The sequence below is a fragment of the Cataglyphis hispanica genome, chromosome 4 (genome assembly GCF_021464435.1).
Source record: "Cataglyphis hispanica isolate Lineage 1 chromosome 4, ULB_Chis1_1.0, whole genome shotgun sequence".
Lineage (NCBI taxonomy): Eukaryota > Metazoa > Arthropoda > Insecta > Hymenoptera > Formicidae > Cataglyphis > Cataglyphis hispanica.
The window spans coordinates 6,946,505-6,973,087 of record NC_065957.1 but is presented as its reverse complement, the minus strand read 5'-3'; the positions used below and the strand labels follow the sequence as shown (position 1 = coordinate 6,973,087).

At 42.2% G+C, this 26,583-nt stretch overlaps 1 protein-coding gene across 1 annotated transcript in view; it reads left to right on the top strand.

Moving 5' to 3' along the window:
- The first annotated feature begins 5,327 nt into the window (after positions 1-5,327).
- LOC126849141 (toll-like receptor 6) overlaps positions 5,328-26,583 on the top strand; it is a 52,064-nt gene continuing 30,808 nt past the window's right edge. Inside the window, exon 1 of the mRNA XM_050590724.1 lies at positions 5,328-9,985. Within this exon, the coding sequence (XP_050446681.1) occupies positions 6,310-9,969 (3,660 nt within the window). The 5' untranslated portion in view covers positions 5,328-6,309 and the 3' untranslated portion in view covers positions 9,970-9,985. The remainder of the gene's footprint in view (positions 9,986-26,583) is intronic.

The following is a 26,583-nucleotide window of genomic DNA, read 5'->3' as shown; positions in this document are numbered from 1 at the left end:
TTGGCCGCGCGCGGGTAATTTCTTTTATCTTTTTATTTCAACGAACTTTTCGCGCCGTATATACTTGTCGCGTGTATCGTCACAAATTACACGTTTAAATATCCATCTCTACCTGTTTTCCTTTTTCTCACAAATTTCACAGGAATCGTGCTAACGCGCCGCGATCCTCGTGCTCGCGTGTCCATGTTTGCCGTCTCCCCTCTCGCGCGATTTCTTTTCCTTTGTGGGCCTCCGATGTTTCTCCGCTCGCGGGACCCCATCGATATCTGCATATTGAAACAGCAAATACGCCTCGGATACGCCTTAATAATACGCGTCGCGGACCGGCACGACTTATTGAGAAGTAAAAGTCGCGGGGCACGATCGTGCGGAGCCGTTCTCTCTCTGTAAATTCCGATACTTTATTGTACCGCGCGGAGCTTTCAATTCTCCTTTACTGCTCGCCCTTTTCCGGGAGGGTCTCTACGGCAGGTCACGAACTTTCGATAAATTGTAAATACCACCGTCAGGCGCGCCGTTATTGAAAGACAGTCGCCAACTGATTGCCGAGTGCTTTCGTATCGTGGCGATTTCTCATGGCGCCTGCTTAAAGACTTTTATTATTACCGTCGCAACAAAGCTCTCGTAAAGTCTCGCGACGACTAATAACGGATCGTAACATTAATCATCGAAAGGAAAGATAACGCATAATCGTGAAATATTCAGAAACGTATACGTAGAAACATATTACGATTTACGATTACACACATTAGATTCGCGATATGATAAATATTGGATGCTTTAAAAAAGTATTACCTTTATACTTTATGAACTCTTTGACTAATTTAATGAATGGAGGGAGGACGTCTTTTTCACCTTTCATCAGTCAATATTAAACGTCTCGGTAAACTTAAATTAAAATTAAATTAAATTAAGTCTCAAATTATGGTTTTCTGCAAAGTCCGCTTGAAATTAACTGCAGATTGAAATTTTATTATTTATATTTAGACCTGGGAGAGAGTGTAGCTTATAGTTTGTAAGATGCTCTTCCTTTTTTTATGATTTATAACTCAAACTGTTTTCTTTGAAGTCTTTTTTTTTTTTTGAAGAAGAAGAGGTCGGCTTCAAATTAATCAAAGAATTATATCAAAGGAAAGATAAACTTACAACTGCAGGATTCGACGAACCAGCAATATCTTAAGTCACATTTGAATAAATTCATTTTAATACTGTTCAGTCATGGAGAATATGAAAGGACAAACCCGAATCCAGTGTCATCGTATAACGGATTCGCTCCATGTACAATATTTTTCGTACGCGCGTTGGCAGTGAGTAGACTTGTTTGGCAAACAGACGCGGATCTATTTTGCACGAGACTTCGACACATGCCGTGGCCACACATGGCGCGCCATGATATGTACAATATAACACTACACGGCAAAAAATCCGATATAAATCGAATCACCGTAAAGCATAGCATTGTTCGTTGTATATAGTATAGATGCTGTACTCTAGCGCGCCAAACAATACTCGGTAAAATCTGCACAGCTAAAAATGATTCGCGAAACCACCGGTCGGCTATTTTTGTCCGCGTGATCTCCCGGATGTCCGGGCGTAAAATGGAATTTGTTGGATGAAAAAAATTTAAGACGATAAAAAGTGGAGGGAGCGAGATCGGAACGGGGTGCTCTACGATTCATTCGTAATGTATTCATAATATAGTGAGGTTTTCTAGAGTAGTAAAGTTTTTCAAATTCGTTCATCCCGACGTGCCGCGCGCACAAAGGGATGCGCGTTTCCGAGCCCGTCTCACGGATCGTCAGGAATTAGAAGTATTTGATAGGACGCGAGAGATATCTCTCGCGAAAATGAAAAGCGAAATCCACTCCAGCGGCGTTCGCATTGTGCGCGCGAAATCGGGCGTCCCCTTAATTAGACATAATGGAACATTCACAGCGAGATCTCGAGCGCATATTTATACGGATGGCTTTGCCCGAGGTATTTTAGAAGTCGCGAGATCGTCGTCGCCACCGAAGGAGGCTGGCCAGTTTTCTCCCTTTGACCCTATAGTCGCTTTAATCCCCCTCCGGAGGGAGAGGGCAATTAATCCCGTTCGCTCGATTAAACTCTTATTCTAGGTTTAATTAAAACTTCTTTTTCCCCGCTATTTTCAGACGCTGGATTCTGGATGATAAGATTGCGCGTCCGTGATGCGCCATTCGCTCCTTATATGGAAACTGAATTTGTCGCTAATTGATTTTTGAATCAAGCGGCCAAGTTTTTAGCGAAATGCAAGGGAGGACGAATTACCTTCAGATTCCGTTGAGGAATTTGCATTCTACAATGTTTATGCTGTATTCGATAAATAAGAATATGGAAAAAATATCTTATTTAAAATCCTCGAGCTCTTTCGAGCTCTTTCGATCTCTTTGATATATATAAATATCTTATAATTCTATCGTAAAGAACATATTATATAATTTTTTAATTTTTTCGAGACTTTAATTTCAATTTGTTCGGCAAAACTGCTACTAACTAAAACTATTTCGATGTAGTTTCGTGCCAGTCTTCGAATGTATCTTCTTTGAGGGTATGATATATAGCTGAACCGACGAGCGTTTTTGATACCGTGGGTTTCGTTTCAACATTAGTTGATAACGAAGCGGACGTGTGCTGAGAAATAACAGGTTCGTTTCTGGAAGGTGGCGGAGAAGTAAGATCGCGTATATTTTTGCCCGGAGGAAAACTCTCGTCGGATATCTACGGCACCTATTATCGAAGCTATAACGATCCACCGATCGCCGTTATAACGATTTTAATTAAACGTGACCCGCCGAGAGAAGAAACCCTCCTCGCGTAATGGAGCGACAAATTAATTGCAGTTCGAGGAAACGTTTGATCTTTTTACGGAGGGCGTCATATAGCGTGTACATAAAATTAGACATATTTGCACTAGCAAACATTATAATCATGTCAATTTTATTTAGAATCCCTTTCGAAAAGAGAAGGAATATATTCTTCGTAGAATGAAAGATTTAAATTCTTATAAATTATTTGTACAATTATGGATAATTAATGAATAATTATTATTAAATCCACGACTTAAATATTATTTTCAAATGTGCATTAAGTGTTTCCATTTAATTAAATATGATAGACATAATGATAATACTTTTCTGCATAATTACATTCATTAGAAATGTAATTTGTTTATAGAAACAATTTACTTGATTCTAAAACGAGAGGAGAAAGCTTGTTTTCTGTTCTCCAATCTTTTAAACTCGACACTTGTGTTGGTTTCCTTCACGACTCGTCCGTCCACTATGCGAGGAGTTGAAGTATAAAATATCGTTAGATGGATTAAATATCCTTGTTTTGAGTCACGTCTCGTTTATTACGGAGCAAGACTTGCCCGGACGATCCTTCTTCCGCGAGTTTACTCCGCGGTTAATAATTCATAATTTTCCGGAAGACTCTTACACAGCGCAAAATCTCTTTTATCACCTATGCATCAATTAAGCGTGCGATTCATCTTTCGCGCTACAAACATCCGAGATAAAGAGCGGGAGAAATATTTTGACCGCTTATTTTTCCGTCAACATTTCCCGATTAATCGATCCTTGCGATATGAATTAATGCCCGATTCCTTGGCGAGAGGAAGAGCGGGTAGACGGGCGGACGAGACGCGCAAATTCGAAACCGCAACGCGACCGTGGCTACCAAGTTACAAACTATTTCGAGTCCTCATCGATCAAGCCAAAAGTCGCTTATCGACCGAACGAGCATGAATCAGCGAGGCTTATTGAGCATCGGACGTATCTGGAGCTCTCTCTCTCTCTCTCTCGATCTCTCCCGCGATCTGCGGATCGAGAGAATCGCGACGGAGAGGAAGCGGACGAAACGTTGTTTGTCGGTTTCCGGGACGGTGGGGAAGGGAAAACGAGAAAGGGAGATAAAGAGAGAGAGAAAGAGAGCAGTGCCGGTTCGGCAGCCACTTAAAAATTGATCGAAACCTTTTTACGACCGGTGGTCCGTGTCGGGGTTGGATGCCACGAATATCGTGAGTCCATAGAGAGAAGAAGCAGCACGTCGCGTCTCCAAGGCGGCGCGAGGGAGAAGGTATAGGGAAGGACCGGTTCGCGGTTCTTCGTGCAAGTTCGGCAATCGAATCGCAAAGTCGTGCATGCCGGCTCCGCTCCCTCCCCTTCGCGTCTTTCTCTCTCTTGTTCTCGTTCTCTCACTTTCTCGTCGACCAAAGTCTCTCTCTCTCTCTCTATCTGCACCCTTCGGGCGATGCTGCAGCAGTAGCAGCAGCCGGGAGATGAGTATGCGCTGCGTGTGCGTGGAGACGATCTCTATGTACCGGCGCGTCCCCCGCTACCTCACGGAACAGTTCTCCTATGAGCAAGAGACGCGACTCTCTCCTCGAATGAGAGATTCCGAGCACGATGGAGATACGAACTGGCAGAGGACGGAGCAGAACGCGCCGAGGATCGTTCATGACGACTCACGTTGAACATCCGAGCTAGTTTCAAATGTTCACATCCTTCGTTTACTATTTATCGTGCATTTCGTGTAGACCATACGCGAAAAAAGGCTTAATATTTTTATATTTATACAATTTTTAGAACGCAATAAGAGATTTTACATATTATTTAATTAGTTGCTAGATGAATAGAATCCAAAGAAAACACTTGTCAAATATTTGTGCGCTTGCAAAAATAATGTTAAAAAAAAAAACCTGCATGAATAGAGACCCTTGTATCTCTTCTTAATATTTGCTCTCGTATTGACGACGGCATATTCATCGATATTTTTCTTTTTGAAGTCAGTACGGATATCGATGTTTTTTGTCGACTCTAATAACGAGTAAAGTGTCGATGCTTTTTTCCAATACCGTGTCCTCGGTCTATGCCGGCGGGGGAGGAGAGTAAAAGTGGGGAGGGGGAAGGGCGAGAAGATACAGACAGGTTGCGTGCAATGTCCGCTCGTTCTTCTCTCCTCTCTCTATGCGGCTCGTTCGTCCGTCGATCGCGTGTAATGGTAACGACGACGATCGTGTATATGTATGTATATATATGTGCGCTTACATATGTGCGTGCGTGCGTGCGTGCATATGTAGGAAAGACGCGCTGGCGTACGAAACGCAGGACGTCCTCGTTCTACTCCGGGATCCTGCGGTAGGCGCGTGCTCACTCCACTTGGGTACCGTCGCTATGTGTGTGTGTGTGTGTGTGTGGTGTGTGTGCGCGCTGCCGCCACCGGTCGCACGGTGGGGGTAGAAACGATTGGTGGACGCTGCGTCGAGTTAGACGCCGTGGAGATCTCGCACGTCAGTCGCGCGGTGGCCGTCGTACTAAGCGCTACGCGGTTCTCGGTGTGATCGGTTGAAGACAGATTCTCTGCTCCCTTGTACTGTTTTACCCTTCGTTTCATGTACGATCCTCGTCGTGTAAGAGATTACCGCCGTCGTCATTCGTCTCTCGTCCCTTCTGGAAGGGAGGCCGATTTCTCTCTCTCTCTCTCTTCTCTCTCTTTCTCTATGGGTTCTAATCGAGAAACCGAGGGAGCATTTGCTCGACATCAACAAGGAAATAGTGTGACGCGCGGGATTCTGTAATGGCACATCTCGGAGCGCGAGTTGGGCAGTTTACGCGAGACGTCAATGTCAAGCGAATAACACAACACGTCTCTCTACGCATCGGAATGCGGGATATTGTAACGGAACGCGATATTAGTTTGACGGCGTATCATCGTAAACGGATAACATTCTGATACAGGGTTAACGTCTGTTAAGCGATTTCGACGTGACGTGACTCTCTAATCATCGTCGATCATTCTGAAGAACCGAGCTGAATATCGAATTCTCTAATTTATTAGAGAACGCTGCGAATACAATAGAATAACTCATCTTTTATTGTAAGAAAAATGTACTGATAATACGAAAACAATATTCGCATCAAACTTACTATTTACATTTTAAATCGAGTGATTTTTTTAAGGTGTAAATAATTTTGAAGTAAAAAAAAATTCATCGCGTGATTAACAATTATGATAATTCGAGATCTGCCAACAAACTGTCGATCTTCAATAGGCGTTTGATCGTAACGGTTCGTCGTTAATCGAATCGAAGCGAATTTTGTATATCGCAATTGCGGAGCGAGTGAGATCTCAGTGACACGTTCCCCGATCGATCGTATTAGACTTTCTAGCCGCGTGTAATAAAAACGCGCGGCGGGCAATAACCCGCAACCGGTGACGTGACGCGGATGCGCGGCGTGTGATGATTAGGGGACAGGAAACCGAGCGCAGGCAACGAGTACGCTAAAGATGCGTGGGCTCGTCGGTCGGCACGAGGATCCCGGCGGAAGAACGCTGTCGTTGGCCCATTACTGCCTGTTATTGTTGCCGGTGTACCACGTGCTCGCCGTGACCAGCGAGTTGCCGCCGAGGCTCGATTTGCCGGACCATTGTACGTGGGATTCGCGCCAGGATGGCGCGCTCACCTGCCTGCATCATTACGCTGCCGGCAACGTCTCGCTCAGGACCAACTTTTCCCAGGCCACGAGCGAATACGTGACCGCTATGAACGTGATCTGCGCGGGCGAGGAACTCGAGGACGGCGTTTTCAGCGTCGACAGCTTCCTTCATCTATGGCGGCTACGTTCGTTGAAGTTGACCGGATGCAAGCTGGCGCACTGGCCGGCCAAGTTGCTCAGCGGTCTGCGCGATCTACGTAATATGACTGTTAGAACGCTAAACGAGCGCAAGACCAAGTACAGTCTAGAACTGGAGAGCGGCGCATTCGACAACACGCCGCAGATCGAAAAACTCGACTTGTCATGGAACAACATCTGGCAAATACCGGACCGCCTGTTCTGCCCGTTATCGAATTTAGTAACTCTGAATATCTCGTGGAACAGGCTGAAGGATATTTCGGAGCTCGGATTTCGCGACAGCAGCGAGAAACTGTCGAGATATGAACAGGAATCCACGTCGACGCCGTTTTCCTGTTCTCTCGACGTGCAGTCGCTGGACGTGTCAAACAATCAGATCTCTATACTGCCGGAATACGGATTCTCATCGTTGAAGCGGCTCAAAGTATTAAATATGTCTAGCAACGTGATTTCTATGGTAGCCGACGAAGCCCTGCACAGACTCAGATCCTTGGAAAGCCTTGATTTGTCCGGGAACAGAATCGTCGCTTTGCCGAAGGAGATGTTCCGGGACGCGACCAAGTCGCTGAAGGAGTTGCGCTTGCAAAACAATTCCATCAGCGTGATGTCGCCCGGCTTGTTGACTAACATGAATCAACTAGTCACCCTCGACTTGTCGAAGAACGTCCTGACGAGCTATTGGCTGAATTCCTCGACTTTCTCCGGTCTGATACGCCTCGTGCTTCTCAACTTATCTCACAATCGAATCAGCAAGCTGGATCCGGCACTCTTCAAGGATCTTTACACCCTGCAGATTTTAAATCTTCAGTTCAACGAAATAGAAGTGATATCGGCGGACACATTTTCGCCGATGAGCAATCTGCACACTCTCGAGCTGGCCCACAATCGTTTGACTTATCTTGACGCTTACTCTCTGAACGGATTATTCGCACTCTCCTTATTGGCCTTGGATTCAAACCTGCTTGAGGGAATTCATCCGGACGCCTTTCGGAACTGCTCGAGCATGCTAGATTTAAATCTGTCCGGCAACAATCTCGAAAGCATACCGGTGGCGTTAAAAGACATGAGAATACTACGAACGCTTGATCTGGGCGAGAATCAAATCAGGAGTCTCAACAATCCTGGTTTCCGAGGAATGTCAAGCTTGTACGGACTAAGAATGATCGGTAACGAGATTACCAACGTCACGCAGGGAGATCTCGTGGAATTGCCGGCGCTACAGATCTTAAATCTGGCGAGGAACAGAATCGAATACGTGGAGGACGGCGCGTTTGCCGCGAATCCGGCGCTGCAGGCGATTCGATTGGACTCGAATTTGTTGCAAGATATGTCCGGCATCTTCGCAAGCGCGCCCGGCCTCCTGTGGCTCAACATGTCCGACAACATGATCGCGCAGTTCGATTACAGCTACCTGCCTGAAAAATTACAGTGGATGGATTTGCATAAAAATCTTATTACCGATCTCGGCGTCGCGTCACGGAGTGTGAGGTTGCAGACTCTTGACGTGTCGTTTAACCGGTTAACGAAAATAAATTCGCACTCGATTCCGGATTCCATCGAGCTACTATTCGTCAACGATAATCTTATATCATCCGTGGAACCGCAAACCTTCTTCGGCAAGACGAATCTCACTCGAGTGGATCTCTACGCAAATCTGATCGTCAAGATGAACCTCTCGGCGCTTCAGCTTACTCAGATGTCGCCTAGCCGGCAACTTCCGGAATTCTACATTGGCGGGAATCCCTTTATATGCGATTGCACCACCGAGTGGTTGCAGAGGATCAATTCGCTGGCGATGAAACAGCATCCAAGGGTGATGGATCTCGAGTCCGTTTACTGTAGATTGCCCTACGATCGTCACAAGTCGTTTATACCTCTGCTAGAGGCTAAGCCGTCGCAATTCCTGTGCACTTACAAGGCACACTGCTTCGCTCTCTGTCACTGCTGCGATTTTGATGCATGCGACTGCGAGATGACGTGTCCGACAAATTGTACTTGTTATCACGATCAATCTTGGTCGGCAAACGTCGTGGATTGCTCCAGCTCGGGCTATAAAACTCTACCTGGTCGATTGCCAATGGATGCGACGGAAGTTTATCTCGACGGTAATAATTTCGGAGAATTAAATTCGCACTCGTTTATCGGCCGCAAAAACTTGCGGATTCTTTACGCGAATGACAGTAACATCATCGCGATCCGCAATCACACCTTCAGCGGTCTGAAGAGACTGCTAGTACTCCACTTGGAAAACAACAAGATAAGCGCGCTCAATGGCATGGAGCTAATGCCGTTAGAGAATCTGAAGGAGCTCTACCTGCAAAACAATCTGCTGACGTACATCGACAACGGCACATTTTTACCGTTGCGTCAGCTGGAGGTTCTTCGTCTGGAGAACAATCGTCTCGGCACATTCGCCCTCTGGCAACTGGGACAGAATCCGTATCTGGTCGACATCGGTCTCTCCAGCAATCCGTGGAGCTGCGAATGCTCGTATCTGGATCTCGTACGAGAGTGGATGGCCCGCAACCGGGCGAAGATCAACGACTGGCGGAGCGTCACCTGTTCCCTCGGCGTGCCTATAACTCTCCCAGCGAACGGATCGGTCATAAATTGCGCGGCATTAACCGGCACGACCTCCGTCGTCGAGACACGTCCGCTCGAGGCTTATCTGCCGCTGCTGCTCGCCACGGTCGTGCTGATTTTCGCGACGGTGGCATTGGTGTGCGGCGCCTTTCGACATCGCCGTACCTTAAGAACCTGGGCGGCCAGCAGGTGCGGTCTACGGGCGTGCTACAAGACCGCCGCGTTCGAAGATCAGGAGAAGCCGTTCGACGCCTACATCTCGTATTCCGCTGTCGACGAGGCCTTTGTCTCGACGATTCTCGTGCCGGGCCTCGAAACCTCGTACAGGTTGTGTTTGCATTATCGCGATCTTGGCGCCGGCAACAACGTGGCCGACGCCGTGGCCGAGGCGGCCGACTCCTCGAGGCGCACTATCCTCGTACTGTCGAAAAACTTTCTCCACGGCGAATGGTCCAGATTCGAGTTTAAGGCGGCCCTGAGAGACGCTCTCAAGGGTAAGGGTCGCTCGGTGATTTTGCTTCTGGTAGGCGGTGTGTGCCCGCGAGATCTCGACTCCGATCTCAGAAAGAGAATCTCATCGCATACCGTGCTGGTATGGGGGGACAAGTTGTTCTGGCAGAAGCTGAGGTTCGCCATGCCGGATGTGTCGCCCGTTCCCGTTCTAGAGAGACCATTGCCACTGCCGCCGCCGCCGCCGCCGCCGCCCCCCATGCATCATCAATGGACGTAGAGCTGCCGTAATTTAGGTAAATAATATATTTGGAGAAAAAAAAGAAAACAAGTTTTCTCTTTTATTCTGTTATTACATTTATCTCTAGGATAATCTACTTGACACGGTCGCACAAAATTTCCACGTACGCAATTGTGTTTGTATTTATCGAGAAAGGAACGTGATATATTTAAAAAAGTATCTTACTTTGATGTTCTTTGCATGCTTTAATCCATGATGCAAGTTATTAGAATTCGATAAAGAACAGGCTCGATGTTACAGATTTAGAGATATCGGTTTTACAATAATTTCCAATAAATCTACCGCACTGCACGTACATTCAGTGAATATTTGCATATGAATATCTATTGCATATCGAAATGTCCAACGGATTTCGGGATATCCGATAGCACTGCCATTATTTATTACTGCATGAAAAACCATTTTATATAAAAGTTGTTACGCCCTAGTAACATGAAAACGAAATTATCGCGCTCATCTAAATAAAGTTATTTGAGTGAAAAATAATTTAATTCTCTCCGTTATAAAAAAATTCATTATATAGTATTTTTATTATTTTTTCGGATATTGTGTGTTTTTTTTCTTTTTCTTTTAAACGAAAAATGATTTGTTAAAAAATACGAGATGTCTGTAATTTATAGTCGCATATAATTTGAGCTACCACACTTTATAATCCTAATTATTATAACTCTACAATTTGCGTAGCAAATTAGGGCATGTCGTTTTAGATATCTAAATCTTGTAATTTCAGACGTAACATAGGAGCAAATATTATCTTTCTCAGCAATAATCTTCCTCGCGTACATAATGCGTCTGTATATCCTAAAGTGGGAGTGACGCTATTTCCGGTTGCAAGAACGCTTACGGTCGAAAGTTGACTAAGAAGTACGGAATCGTTGGTCGCGTTAACCCAATAGAATCCATAATCGATGCTCGCGCGTGTCTATAAAGCTTGAATGCAGCGCGCGATATATATATATAATGGTAACGGTTGAAATTATATATAATTCCTGAACGACAGGCTAACGAGAGGCAGTAATCGTGCCATTGAATGCGTTTCTACACGCGACCTGTGGCCCATTTAACGACGACGCATTTCGCGCCATTGTGATCGTAGGGAAGGCATGAATGAGGCCATCTTTCTGTGCGCGCGGTCGGTTTTATGCGAACATATGGATTGACGAGGGAAATATATACGAAAAGTCGCATTAAATTTGTCGTTACACATCCGCCGGCGGTTCAGAAACTAGAAAACCCCATCAATCGTGCTACCGAGCGTTCACACATAACTATTCTCACTCAATTAGCGATTAAGCTCACTTTGTCCAAATGTCGTCCCTCAGAGGCACAAAAGACCATAAACCTGTCGATCGTTTGCTCTTAAATGTCGATCTATTCGACAAAAGTCCTGCATGTTATACGATCAATCGTAATTGCGTGATAAATTTATTTACCTTCTCATACGTGATATATATATATATATATATATATATATATATATATATATATAATAATAAAAATTAATCAATAGGGATTTTTTAATTATATTGTATCACGAATTGGATTGATTATAACGTAGCTATTTTTGACAACAATCTTATATATTTCACATATTACGGCTTTAAAAAAAAAATGTTTAACTTTAATGATGCAATTGTAAAATTTTATATATTTAAGAAAATTGAATGATTTTAAGATAATATGATAAAAATAATATAAACTTTGTCTTTGTATAGCCAAGATTGCTCTAGATTGGGATGTAAGAAACTCTTGCAAAGTTTTGCAATATTCTTCGAAAATATTGTAGCTCACTGAACTCGTCGTATTTGTAAGAAATAAGGTCAAGAAGTTGAATACAATTTCGATTTTGACACGGTTAAAGAAAAAAGAGTGCGTTGTAAAAACGCAAAAGTTTGATTATTCTTTTACGAACTTTAAAAATATAAAGTTAAAAGTATATATAAAAATACAGAGAGAGTGCGCAAGTTTAGAAATAGAGATTTCTAGTGTTTAGAAAATTTTGTACACGAGACAATAATTGTTATTATTAACTAATCTATGCTGCTGCAAAGCACGGAAAGCATTGTAAAATTTTCTCCAGGATTAGTCATGTTCGTGTTTAACTTCTCAAGATCTTTTTCTCTTCGTCACGACTTAAAGTTACAAAAATAAACGTGACAAATATGTCTGCCTCTTTTGCCCGCTAGTTAACAAGCATATTCATATTTATCATTTCGTTTCTACTAATTAATTTATAAGAAATAAGCTAATTATTAGACTTAGAAACTGGAAGACATTTGTCTCTCCCTCTCTCTTTTCTTTTATTTTATTTTCTTATATTTAAATACTCTTTGATTATTATATTTTTAAATTTCTTACGATATTTTACGAGAAAAATATTTTTTTAAAATATATTTTTACAACAAAGTGCACATAAAGCATAATGAATTAATTATAAAGCATTGAAACTATTTTCTGTCTTATTTAATAGTAATGTTTTAATTAAAATATTATATTTCTTGTTATCTTGTATTCTTTCTAAAAAGATTATTCTCTCCAAATAAATTTATAAAACTACAAGTAGAAAGATATAAAATTATCATAATGTATAATTAAATATTAAAATATGTATAATTGCTCAAATAACTAATTATTATAAATTTAGCGGTAATTTTATTTCGCGTTCTGCTCTTCCGCTTCGGCAAATGACAAGCAATTTGGTGATCCGCCCGATTCTCGCGCCTTTGTAATCACCAGCCCGAATAGAATTATCTCTGTCGCGCAGATCGACAACGCGGAAAAGGGAGGTCGGATGACACGCGCGCCCGTAACGTTACATTAAAGCCGGCGCGTCGCACGGGAAAATTAGGAAAGTCAATTGATCGTCCGATTGCCCGCAATCCCGCAACACAATGCCCTTCGCCCCTGACCGCAGACTGCCAGACAGGCCCTCGATTTTCTTTGTATCAGGTGGCCGGCCACGTTTCGTGCGCCGCGTTAACTTTCCGCGACACGCTTCAGTTTCAGCTGTTACCCGAGCTCCGCGCGAAATGGTGGCTCGGTCGTGGCTCTCGACGAGGGCGAGACGAAAATACGGAGAGAGAATTGTCGGGGGGAGGGCCTCCGAAAGGTCCCTTTTTATCCTATAAACTTCCAGTTTGGCGCCTGCGTGGTCGACGCTTCCATTAAAAGCTAAGCCGCCGGTAAGCCGCATCGATATACCAGCTCTCTTTATCTCTCTTTCTCTTTCGAACCCTCGACGGGGATTACGCAAAGAAGTTATTTAACTGGACAGTGGGTCGCTCGCTGCGCAGAAACGCTTATTGTCGGGGTGGTGCGATTGCTCTCGTAGCGCGCCACGGAAGCGGAATCCTCTCCCGAATGGACCGCGAATAATTTGCGATTTGCTAAATCTCGCGACCGACGAGGCGCAAGATCGTCGAGCGGCTCTTTCGCCGACTTTCGCGAAAATGAAAAACGATCTCGCATTATTTTTTTTATCTTGATTTATCGCGCTCCGTACGTTTACTTTTAAGGAGCAGGATTTCGTTGTCAGTTTCGGTTTCGAGTATGATGTACGATGTCGCGGGTAGAAGCAACTTTTTATCGATTGAGCTATCATACGGTAGTCGCCAATAACGAGCGTTTAAGCTCTCGTCATTCCGGCAATTTGCCGTCGTTCCTTGTCGAATTCGAAGACCCTTCTCTTGAGATTTCGGCCATGTAGAATAGGCTTCGTTAAGGGTGCGCAAGTTTCCTGCGTATTTCCGATGATGGAATTTTCTCCCTGCCCGTGCAATTCTTCGGAGAAATCGTTTAACTGCGCGATAATGTTATCACACGAAGGCCACGGGATTTATCAATCTTCGTGAAAGAGAGAGAAAAAAAATATTGCCCGAGGCAAGCAAGACGCTTTAATAGAACTCCCGCCGGCCGGAGAAACGTACTCGAAATGTCTACGAAGGCGGCAGGTAGAATCTTCGATCGCGTAGAGGTATACCTGCCTGCGCCGTTCGTTCTGCACTCGACAAGGGCACGCCCGAGTCCAGAAGACAAATGGCTCCGCCGTCGACCTTGCATACTCTCTCTCTCTCTCTCTCTCTCTCGCGGTGAGGAAAAAGGAACAAGAAATTGAAAAGTGATTTGTATACTAATTCGTTTTGCGCAAACCGCGTAGGTGGGCGAGCGCATTTCGGCGTTCTAGGCATACCTTCGATCGTGAAATGACCGTTCATTATGCCCTTTCGTGCGCACGCCATGTCTTAGTCACGTTATGAAAACGATCGTAATCGAGGGATGTTTCCAATGTCAAAGTCTTGCGATTTCATCTAATATTGCGATTTAAAAATGCAATATCTGTAATATTTTATTTTTTAATTATATTAAAAATGCAATATCTGTAATATTTTATTTTTATATTTTTTTATCTGCTGAATGATTAAATTGAAAAAGAAATCTTACTTTCCTCTCGTATCTTTTTTAGCAAGAAAGTTTTTGTTATTGCATGATTCCAGTTAGCAAAACTATCTTTTTTAATATACGGAAATAATTATCTTTTTGATATAAGTCAAGATATTGACGCGAAAGACAAGATCCGTTCCTAGCTAGCGACACGGCGTATAACAAGGTTCTTTAATTGTAGAAATAAAATAATATGTACAGCCAGTGCGCGCGGCTGCACGGTACGCGATAGAGACATTGCGTTATTTTCATTTATAACATACGAAACCCTCGGTATGCATTCACGTTAAGGTCAGCCTCTCGCGAGTATCGCTCTCGGCACGACCGTGGCGCGCTAACTTCGTTTATTGCGGAATCGAGAACGAATTAACTCGGATATTTAGCGCGTTGCCTGGCGTATAACCGGGAGCGCGCACATCTGTACGACGCGTAAATTGCAAATTAACTCTAACTCATAAATTTGTAAATCACGTATTGTACGGCGTATAGTCTCGGTACAATGGATACGTGCAAGTGGAGTAAAAAGAGGATTATATCCTCGGTTTTCCCTTCCATTACATTGTGGTAGAGATATTATCGATTTATGCGTATATAGCAATGAATCCACCGAAAATTCGTTCGGTACAAGAGTACCCTTGCGGTGAGTCACATCCGCTCCTTTTGCGTTTACGTTGTCAGCGATCACGTTGCGAGAGGGGGAGAAAAGGCAGAGCCAAACGGGCGTCCGTCGAGTGGTATCGTAAGAAAAAGATAGTCAATGGGCGCCGTATTTTATGGCGCCGGCATTTATATTCATAACTGTTCCGCGCCGCATCGATCGCGCGAGGAAGCTCGCGTATAATTGCGAGGATGCTCTCCTTTATACACGTATCCCGCGCGCACACACGCGTATCCTTACAAATATAAATAGCATCGACGATAAGGGGTTTTTAGCGGGTACAAGAAGAATCCATTAATATGGCAAATATTTTGTTATTAAGATTCGCAGGCGGAAAGAGAAGAGGGCGAAGGGACACAAAATAAAGTATACAAATCGCACGGAGTGTCTGAGGAGGACCGCGTAAATTTTTCAAGAAGCACTCCCTCTCGAGTCGACGTCCTCGTTTCGCGCAAGTTGTCGCCCGCCTTCATTGTTTAAGGGGGAGAGAGAAAGAGTCCCTTGAAGAAGAACAGCAAAGGGCGGCGAGAGTCGGGCGGGTGTGCTAATAAAAAAAAGGGAGAGAAACGTCGCGCGCGATAAGATGAAAAGCGGCGCGTGTTAAAGGTCGGAGTGGCGCTTGAGAGAGAAGCAACCCTTGTGAATGATTGTACCTACCCATGTATCTACCGCGTGGCATTCGTAGCCGTAGTATGAAATCGCTAAAGGGAGAAGAGAACGCGCTCTAAATTGACCAAACACACCGTGCGAGAGATAAGTCGTTTAACGGCTTTACACCGGAAAAGCCGTCTCCGACGCGTTCTCCTGACTCGCTACTCGTGAGAAAGCCGCGACGACGATGCGTGGCTGGAGCTAAAAGCGCTATAAAAGCCGTCGACCCCGCCTCTCCTCAAATATTGCGCGCGGATGCAGGTGCTGTATCGTTGCACTCGATAAGATTAGTGGAGAACTTTGAGAAGCGCGAGAACCGCCGTCATAAAACCGCATTGCTCCGCGCGTCACACGTCACTCACGCCGAAACGACCGGATTCGTCAGGCGTCTCGTTTGAAAAATATTACAGCCGCTGCGCAAACTTCCGGCTTTTTTCTTCAAGTCTCGTATTCTTAAATTCCTCTGCGTGATACGTGAGAATTACTCCGATTATTCTCGAGAATTTAACTTTAATGGAGATTCTGCGAATTAAATTAGACGCCGTTTCCTTAAATAAAATTGTCGAGATATATTTCGATGTTTCCAGATATATAAGATAATTAGACAAAATTATATAAGGGCAAGAAAAATTAATCGAGTATTAATTGAGTAATAAATGATAGTTCTTGTCAATAAGTATAGTTCCGTTACAAGAACCAATTTTTCAGATTTTATTTTTAGTGCTTTAGCTTTAAAAGAAACATTTACTCAAAAACAAAGTTTTGAAATAATATTTTTGAAACTGTGATACAATCTAATGGGTTTCTAGTAAATATTTGCGTATATAAATTTTTTAAAAACATATCGATTTCGATATCTTTGTTTTTGTTCACAATTTTTTGTTGCGATTGTCCCACGTGGAGAATGATATGATTTTACCTTCTCGAAACACTGATAGATCAAGAAATCTTACTTTGTGTCAATCTTTAAGATACTCCACCATCTTGTTCATCCTAAGGAAATCTCAACACTATCCATTTAATCGACTTATCTGGTAGCGTTTTCGCAGCATTTAGACACGTTTCGATTGTCACTGAGCGTGAAAACTAGCAGAATGCTTTTCATCCGAATGCATTCTATCGTACTTTTACAACCAGTTTGTCGTTCGAAACGTCAACTCCCGTCGGGACCCCCGGGAGTTTCGTTCCGAGTATTGTGAAGAAGGTGCGCTCTCGTCGCCGGCTTATTTGACTCGTTTCGTGCGCCAGGACCACGAGCTACATTTCCACCCGCTTCCGACAGGAGAGTCCGCACTAAAGGCGGATGCGCACAATGGCGAACAGAGAGAAAGAGAGAGAGAGAGAGAGAGAGAGAAAATAGGACCTCCTGACAGTATATACGATTCGGGACATTGGCGGAAGATCGGAGAAACTTGCCGTAAAACACCGCGCGTCGAACTGACAATGAGAGGGCAAGAGGGCTCGGGGACACTTCCGGAGCGCATTTTGCCGGTTACGACAACGACTACGACGGACAATGTAGCCACGGTACTGATATGCCAATCTCGGGGATGTAATACCGCGTGTCGATACGTACGGATACCCTTGTCGAAAACCCTCGTCAGTCTCCTTTCGGGATGCGGAATCTGGGATCGCGTCTTCCGGATCATTGGCTCATACTGCCGAGACGTGACCATACGTGTATACGATTTTCCGTGTCCATGAGAACTCATTCTTTTGCGAATCGCAAACGTATATACGCACGTAATGCGTAAATAAGCATCGGCTGTGACGAATCTTATCGATTGTTTCTTATAATGTCAATTAGTCTCATATACTATTATTTTTCATTCATATCAATTTGCTCGCTCCAAAAATATATCATTCAAAGAATGATATTTTCAGTTTTTAAATTATTTTTTAATTAATTCTTTTCAATTAATTATAAATTGAAAAGCTAATTAAAAATAATTAAAAATATTCATTGTCTAGCTTCATATAGTTTTTAGAATACATGTGCGTGGAAAAAAATAAATAATAAAAAAAAACGTAATTTTAATACAAAGGATAAAATTTAAAAAAATAATATGTTTTCAATATATTATTTTACATTTTGTATCACATGTGCTAAATAATTTGCTGTTAGGGGGAGGGGGAGGAACTGATATTTTTATTCACACAATTATTTTAAAGTCTACATTTTAGGTTTCTAAAAATTGAACCAATTTAATAGTAATAATTTAATAACTTACGGGAGAATAGAAACGAAAATTACTAGATTTTTTCCATTAATGATTCATTTACCTGTGAAATTAATGAATCTAGTTGACAATTACGTATGAGAATAATGAAATACATAACAATGATCTTAAATATGAATAGTGGTTTTAAATATTTTTATCTGACGGCTAAAATCTTTGAATAATTTTAATGGAAAATAACTTGAGATGAAAGTACGAGACAGATTGCTATTCCATTTTAATTTCGTCGACATAAAATTTCTGCTAGTCTCAGCAGTACTTTTCACCGCTGTCCTTAACTTTTAAGTGCATCCCTCCCTCTTTCATATCTATTTTTTTGTCAATAAACTTTTCTTTGCCTTTTTTTCGGCTCGGTTCGGCGTAAGTTGCTGTCATCTTCGTATTTTGATTAACGATACAACTCTTTTTCGACGCGTTCATAATTGACGTTCAGATACAATCTCCTTCATAATACATGCCATAAAGTTTATCGCGCAGTTTGTACAACGTAGAAAATTATAATGAGCGAAAGGGTAACTGTAGACGTAGCGTCTACTGTAATTAATTTAGAGACGCGACGCTTTCAGACGAATAAGTAATCGATCTAGACGAAGAAAAAAAAAATATATAACGAGCTCGCAATATTACAATTAACTCGAGCACAATTACGAAACTAATAATTAAGGAATTTGACATTTCTTCTTCTCGCCCTTCCTTCGATCTTTAGCTACTCTCGTCGTTAGGTCTGCGTCACTAGCGATATATTTTCTTGCAGGAATTTCCGAGCGTCGATTATACCAGTCCGGTTGTCCGGTTCTCTCTAGCTCAAGCTTATTTACCTGCGTCGCACGTACGAAAAACCCGACTACTCGAGCAGACCCACGTCACTCTTGTTTTCTCATCATGAGTGAGATCATCATGAGTGACTTTTAAACACTAGATTATGTATGCGAGCGCGTCGTTGTTAAGATAAAAGTGATGCGCAGACATCGATCATGAACCGTGGTTCATTTACTGCTTTCCTAGAGAGTAATTTATGTAAATGAAATAATTCAATGGATATATATATATCTCTTCTTGCGAGATATCCTATCTATTTACACAATTATATTGTTTTGAAAATTATATATTTATTGTATATATATATATATATTCTTCTCTTCTCGTTGTATAAAAAAAGTTTATAAATTTTTTTAAATATTTGATCAATTTTTTAATTGTATAATATAATTTAATTCTTCAAGCTGGATAGGTGAAAAATAGGAGATTAATTTATTACAGATGAAATTCCGCGCAGTTGAGACGTGTGCGCTTAAATAGAAATTGGAAACACACTTGGGTTACGCTTAGGACTATAAATAATATCTATTGTTCCGAATTTATATCACGTACGGCTTTCCAAAGTGCTTACGCAGGTGACGCGCGTCACGTTACGTTTCGCGTAACGCGGCAACAGCAATGCGACGATTTTCCGCCGCGCCGCCTTGTAATTAACACAACTGTAACGCCGCAATGTTGCGGCCGAAGTTTCAGGAATGTGGAAGGCGGGTCAAGTCTATTACGGCGCGCACAGCCGGCAATGGCAGACTAATTACTAAAGCTGCAAGCGGCTGATGCACGCGTTGCGACATTGCCGTGTCGTCATCGTCGTTTAGGCCAACGTCGAGATTATTACGTCTCGGTTCTCTCATTATTCTTAAGCGGGACATACGTGCATATATACACACACACATTTTCCGCGCGATGTAGAGACGGCAGATTCAGAATTCCAGCCGCGGAAATGACAAGGATGACAAGGACGGGTGTTGGGCAACCGGTAGGCGGATGTTAGGAAGAGGCGTGCAGCTCTTCGTCGTAAAATCATAACCGGCGATGGAAATTCGGTCGAGCTGTGCTAACAGCAGCTGCTGCAACGCCGAGGAGAATTCCGAAACGCAATCAATTTATCAGCGGCGGGTGCGCGAACGTGACCAGACTTAAGCATATGGCCGATTTAACGACGTCGGCCCGGGGAGAGGGATCCATGACTACTCTTAGCGCCGGGAGATTATGCGTTCATGCTGTTCCTGGAATATATTTTCTGCGCTCGACACAAAGCTGCAAGAAAGAGAAAGTGAAAGTGAGAGGCGCGCGCGAAAGAGAGGAATGACCCCAATTATGCACCGCACCATCGGCGAATTTGTTACGGTGCGCATTGTAACCGAATGTAACAATGAGAAGCATTCCCTCTCCCCCTTTTTCCACGAGGGTAGAAATTTTCAAATTACCCAACGCGTATTCCCATTGGGATTGCGTCGCGGCTTTCACGGCCGGTAGTTGAGCTTCGAATTTTTTGTATCGGCAATCACGCGATTTGAGGGACGCATGACTTTGGACGCGACAAGTCCCACGCGTATTTTATAGTCAACGCACTTAAAAATTTTGTTTCGATGCGAAAATTTGATTTAGTGCAGAATAGCGTTTGAAATAGAATTTGTACTTGTGCGTTTTAGGACGAGAATACCACATAAATCTAATTGTAAGAGGGATGTGTTAATAAGTACATATATAAATGTAACAAATGATGACGATTTTCTTATTTAGAGAGAGAAAGCTCATTTAAAAAAAGATTATATAAAATAATATTTTACTCTTAGGAAACTTATTTAACAAAATATTTTCTTAATTTCTTTAAAGAAGAAAAAGTTTAAATTTTGATTTCTAAATAGTTTAATTCTTGTTTTTACATAATTTCCGTTATTTTTCATATTAATTAAAAGACTACAAAAATTCGTATATATATATATATATATATATATATATATATATATATATATATATATATAGTTAATGAAAAAGGTAATGAAAATGAGAACCGAAAAGAAGTTTGAGAATACAGCTTACTATCCAGGGATCGATCGTTCGATTGTTGCCGAACAATCGACCTGACCAGGACCTAAAGTTACGAATAGGGCGGTATTCGCGCAAAAGGATGCGAACGTATCGTGCCCCGTCCGCATTGTGCGAGATCGGTTTGAAAAGGGACAAAATTTTCGATGTCACTCCTCTCTCTCCCCGCAATCATCCTATGTATCTAGGACGGAAGACCGGGTGCAGCGCGGATTCTTTCTTTTCAAAGAAACTTGAGGACTGTCGGTCTGTAGCAAGAGGGCGGCCAGGTCCCCACGTCGTTCTCCTTCCACATCGGCCATTCTCATGCCCGGTTTCTTCCTTAACGTTCTCTTGTTATTTCAATTGCCGTCTCTCTTACCTGTCACCGTAGTGTCAGTCCGGCCGTGGCGCCTGAAAAGAGCAAGGCAGTAGAATTTTCTTCGTCCATTGAAAGTAAGATAAGCGTGAGTGGGATTCGATGCCATCGCGAAGAGGGGAGGGGAAGAGAAGAGAAGCTGTCTTCTCTCGCTCGGTTTCCTTTCCTCGGAAATCCGCAAAATGGAGCGAGCGCGCAATGCCTATCATAACATTCTCGTTTTACGGTAACAATGCGAAGGTAACAAGACGTTTGCCCGAAAGACATGGAGCGTGAAAAAAATAACGCGCGCAGATGATTCGCGGCGGGAGCGCCGGTGAAGCCGGGGAAAAACAGCCGCATAATTTTACGAGCTGCACGAGAGGTATATACGTGGCCAGTTATGGAGTAATTTCATAATATTACCGAGCATTTCTAGAATTTCTCTATGTTTGAACTCGCAACCGACGTCATTTCAAAAAAAAAAAAAAAGGAATCTCTATCCCTATTTACGTTATTCTATTTTAAAATTTATCCACGCACTCTCTTTTCTAGTTAGACGAATGAAAGAAAACGCGGAAAATATAGAGTACTATTTTTCAAGAGAAACTAGCTTATTCATGCGTCACGCAAAAGCAGACAGATGGCTGCGAGATATAAGAACGAAGCATACTTTTATAAAAACAATGATGAAATTTTTAAACATCTCTATATTTTCTCCGTGAATATATTTTTGCTATTTTTGTTTCGTCAGGAATTTGTAAAGTAGCACATCTCCGGTTTCTCTATATCTCCAGTACTCTTGTTTTTTGCGCGATGGCAACGCGTTCAATATGAAAATAGCGTAAAAGGTAGAGACCATCGAATATAGAAAAAGCACATGACTGGATCCGGGAAGAGGAAAAAGAAATTACACACGCGAAATAGCCGTTTCCAGATATGATCAAATTGCGAAAAATGCGGGGAATATTTTGAAGGTATCGCGGAGGCGAACGCTGAAAAAAGAAAAAAAATGCATTGAATACGAAAAGTCAAAACGCGATATTCCTGCTGTTCGCAATGGGAATAGACCGTCATTAAGGTCTTTGAGCCCGCGGACGAAATTACGCTCGGATCTCCGTATGATCTGCGCTTTATTATATATCCACTGTGTAATTTTCATTCCATCCGTTCCACTTTGGGCTGCGTGCGTGTCTTCGGTCCGTTAGATATTTTTTTAATACACATTCCCCGCGGCGTTTTCTTCCCGCGATGCTTTCCTCCTACGTGTATATGTCGTCCTTATTTAATGTTCTCACCCTAATTGAACTAATACTTGATGCGCGTGTGCAGTTTTTCAAATAAAAGAAAGAGATTAATAATTTATAACAAAAATAAAATATCTTCTTAACGTTTAAGAATCGCTAGTAATTGCATTGAAATAAGTGACACAAGCATATGCGCGTGTGCAAAGGGGAATAAAGTTGCGAAATTAAATTATTATAAGAGAGAAAGAAAGAAAATGATGGGGAGATGGAGCTCCGACTTTAATATTTCCTTTCTAGTTCGATAGTCCAAGCGTGTAGCCGTAACAGAATTTCTAAGTACAAAATTTAAGAAACCTCAATGGCTCCTCTTGACGCGCCGAGCGAATAAAAACGAAGAAAGTTTCGATTGATTTTTCAAGCTGAATTCACAAGCACTCATAATCTAAAGTTTCAAGAGAGGAGGAACGAAGTGCGAAACGAAATGAGATCTCGCGGTGGAGATAGTCGCGATGCGAATTAGGAACCGTGGAAACAAAACTAACGTCGTTAGCGTAAATTTTAAAGAAAATAGAGAGGAAACTCTCTACTTCTCTTATGGACCCGCTTTAATTAATAAGCTGAGTATATATTTGTGCATTTATTTGTACAAAGAGAGAACGCCGGGGAGAATAAACCTTTTACGTCTAATATATTTACCCGTTCCAGAGTATATTTACATTTATGGAAATAAAATACCTCGTGCAAAATTTTCTTTACTTAAGGAGATACTCCTCGGAGAAATGCCAAGCGCTCGGTATTTTTGAGAAATTAAAATTAAATAATCTGATTGAATTAAAAATACTTTATTATTCAAGTTGAAATTAATATAGCTCGCTAACAATTCAGTGATGTCAAACATATTACAGATAAAAATTTTTCAACCTTTATTAACGCGAGTCAATACGGCAATGTGGGACGGTAACATATTAAATTGGAATATTTCATGAGCGCGCGTTTCATCAATTGATCGCTCCGAAATTTCGCAAATTAATGAATCTTTATCGAACAATTGCTACGGAGAAAGCGAGGTCTCCTCGCGACGATCCTTTTCGCGAGCTCCTGTGCGATATTTACGACAGAAATGCCGTAGTCGTCGTCGTCGTCGTCGTCGTCGTCTGCAATTGCCTTCCACGTTTTCATTCTCCCTTTGACATTAATTCTCGTGCTCTCGGGGAAATTAATTGGCGTTACACCACGGAATATGCATGCCGAGTGCCGCCGTAATTAATAAGGCACGGTAACGGTATGGAGAACGAGCCGGCGGAAACCGGCTTGGCGGCGGCGAATGATTAGCGCAGCGGAAATCACGATGCGACAGGGCTCAAGATTCTCAACGAAACAACGATCCATCTCCCCGTACCGGTTTTTACGCACAATGTCGCGTCCAGTGTCCTTTTTATCGCAGCTCGACGCGACAAGGATTGTTCGCGGAGAAGAGAGAAAGGCAAGGGAAGGGGAGAGAGAATGAAAAGGAAGGAGAACGGAAGCGGACGAGTACAACGGGACCATTGTTCGCGTCCCGGAGAAATTGGCGAAACAAGAATTACTTTGCATGACGATGTAGCGGTCGCGAGCATTAGACAAGTGTTACGATGCAACCTCGTAATCTCGGTAACGGAGTTGCGTCCCGGCAATAATCGTTAGAGAGCGCGCATAATTACGGGCGTCGTGCGCGCAGTTTGCATAGCATTTTGTTACGGAAATCTGTGATTTTACGATCACGACGCCACGGCAACGCCGATGGCGCAAAAATGGCTCGCGTCCAACGACATATCACAATTTTACTTTTGCAAGAAAGAGAGAAAGAGATCTTCGGCATCTTTTTCACGCTCGGCGCTGTTCGATCCATTCGCGTTCGCAATATCGGTGAGAGAAACTGTAGGTTGTAGATCCAAGTTTACTCGTGTAACGGCCTCTTGTTCACCGTATCATACTCGGTTCGCCCACGCGGCCGAACTTTGTCATACATGGGTGGTCACGAAGCCGCGTGTAATTGTGTGCGAAACGCGCGCGTTGTGCGGTATAATTGAAACAGGAGCAGGAATGAGCAAAGAAGCTAACGTATCTCGACCGTTATTCGATTATTCGCGCGAAAAAATTGTTAATGCGCTAATTAACTCCGAAAGCATGCGAGTCGCGTTACATACGCATGGGCTCGGAAAATGTGCAATCTTTGTTTTATTTAATGTATATGTATATATATATATATATATATATATATATATATATATATATATAAACGACGGTAATTTTTTATAGTTTCTCTGGCATTTTTATATTGTGCCAGGCGAGATATTTTTTGTCGCATCCCACGTACGAGAAATTTATAAATATAAATATAATAAATTTATAAATATATTAATAAAAGATCGACATGTTATGTGTGTGTGTGTGTGTGTATATATATATATATATATATATATATATATATATATATTTATTTATTTATTTATAAAAATCGTGATTATTTAGTAGATGAAAATATGGCTAAAATGGAAAAAACGAAGAAATTTGTAATTCATAATGGATTGTGTGTGCGTATGCTTTACATTAAATTACGAAAAGTGGAATGTATTACATTTAGAATCAAGATTGAGGAAATATCTGCTGATCTGGAAAAACGATAGAAGTTATAACAATATATTAAGATTAAAATAGCCAGGTGTTTCATAACTCACATACAAATAGGAAAAGAAAAATTTTATTTGTTCAAATACGCAGTTACTTTTTATGTTTCTTGAAATTAGAAAACAGAATATCGATTATTCAGTATTTCTTTTGAAAAATTCAATTTATTTTATAAAATTTATGTGCGCATATACAAGCGTAGCGTTCATCGTAATATCAATTGAGTACACTCGTATGGGATACATCGAAATGGCTCTTTATAAAATGAAATCTAAAGCTTTCAATTGCGCGTAAACAATGGCGTCTGCCACTCATTAATGTGACAAAACTCGCACCATTATATACGCGGAACGCGAAAGGTAACGCGGTGAAAAACGAGCGATAATGAAACTCTCGGCTTTAAAATGTACTCGACGAAAACTCGATTACAGGCGCATATAAATCCGTTGACCGTCGATTAAACCCACGTGCGCACGCGCGTATCAAAAAGTAGTTGAAATCGGGATTTATCGCGCTATCAGGATCCGACTTATAAAGAGAGAAGGGTCAATTTTTCCGAGTACCTGAAAGAGAGTGCCGATCACCCCCTCCCCCCCTCCTCTCTCTCCCTTTTTTTCCCCAACATCCTCATCTCTCGAAAGTAACATGCACCGTGTTAATCCTTCGAGGCATCAGGGTGCATCGGTCGAGCGAGTGTGACATCTTCTCTTTTTTTTTTTTCTCTCCTCGTTGCAACGACAGTCGAGGTTGTCCCGCGGCGGCAATATTTTGCGCGCATGATTGGACAAAAAGCGGGACCTCGAGTGGTCCCGGGGTGCGCGAGGGGTGAGGGAGGAATCCGGGGGAGGGCAGATGCTCACTCCGCAGCCTCACGCCCCAATACATGTGGGGCTGGGATGTGCACGGGGAAAATAACGGCAGTAAAGCCACGGGTCGTACTCAATAGGGTTCCAGCTTTCTCTCCTTTCTTCTTCGTCACTAGCTCCATCGGGAGACATATCTCTTCCTTTCGCTTTCCCCTTATTCACCAACTCGATGCGTTCTTCTCTCCCGTCTCTTTTTCTCTGTTTACGTGAAAAATCCGAAATCGTTGAACAATGGCGATTGCCCCTCCCCCGCGTTCTTCTCGGTAAACAAGCGTCCTTTGAATTCTTAGAATGATGATAAACGTATACAAAAATGCAAGGATTTTTTCAACACTTTGTAACTGTCATTAATATTAATATTCATTCTTTAAATCTGTCCAACTTTTTTTTTGCTTAATATATTTCTTTTTAAATAATAAATTTTAAATAATAAATTTAAATAATAAATTTTAAATAAACAATTTTAAATAATAAATATAAAATCTTATTTTTAAATTTATTTTTAAATAATATTTCAACCCCTTTTCAATTAACAACACACGGATAAATATACTACGACAAGAATAACTTTGCAATTTACGTTGAATCATTCAATGACGCTTTTTAGCCGATCATAATA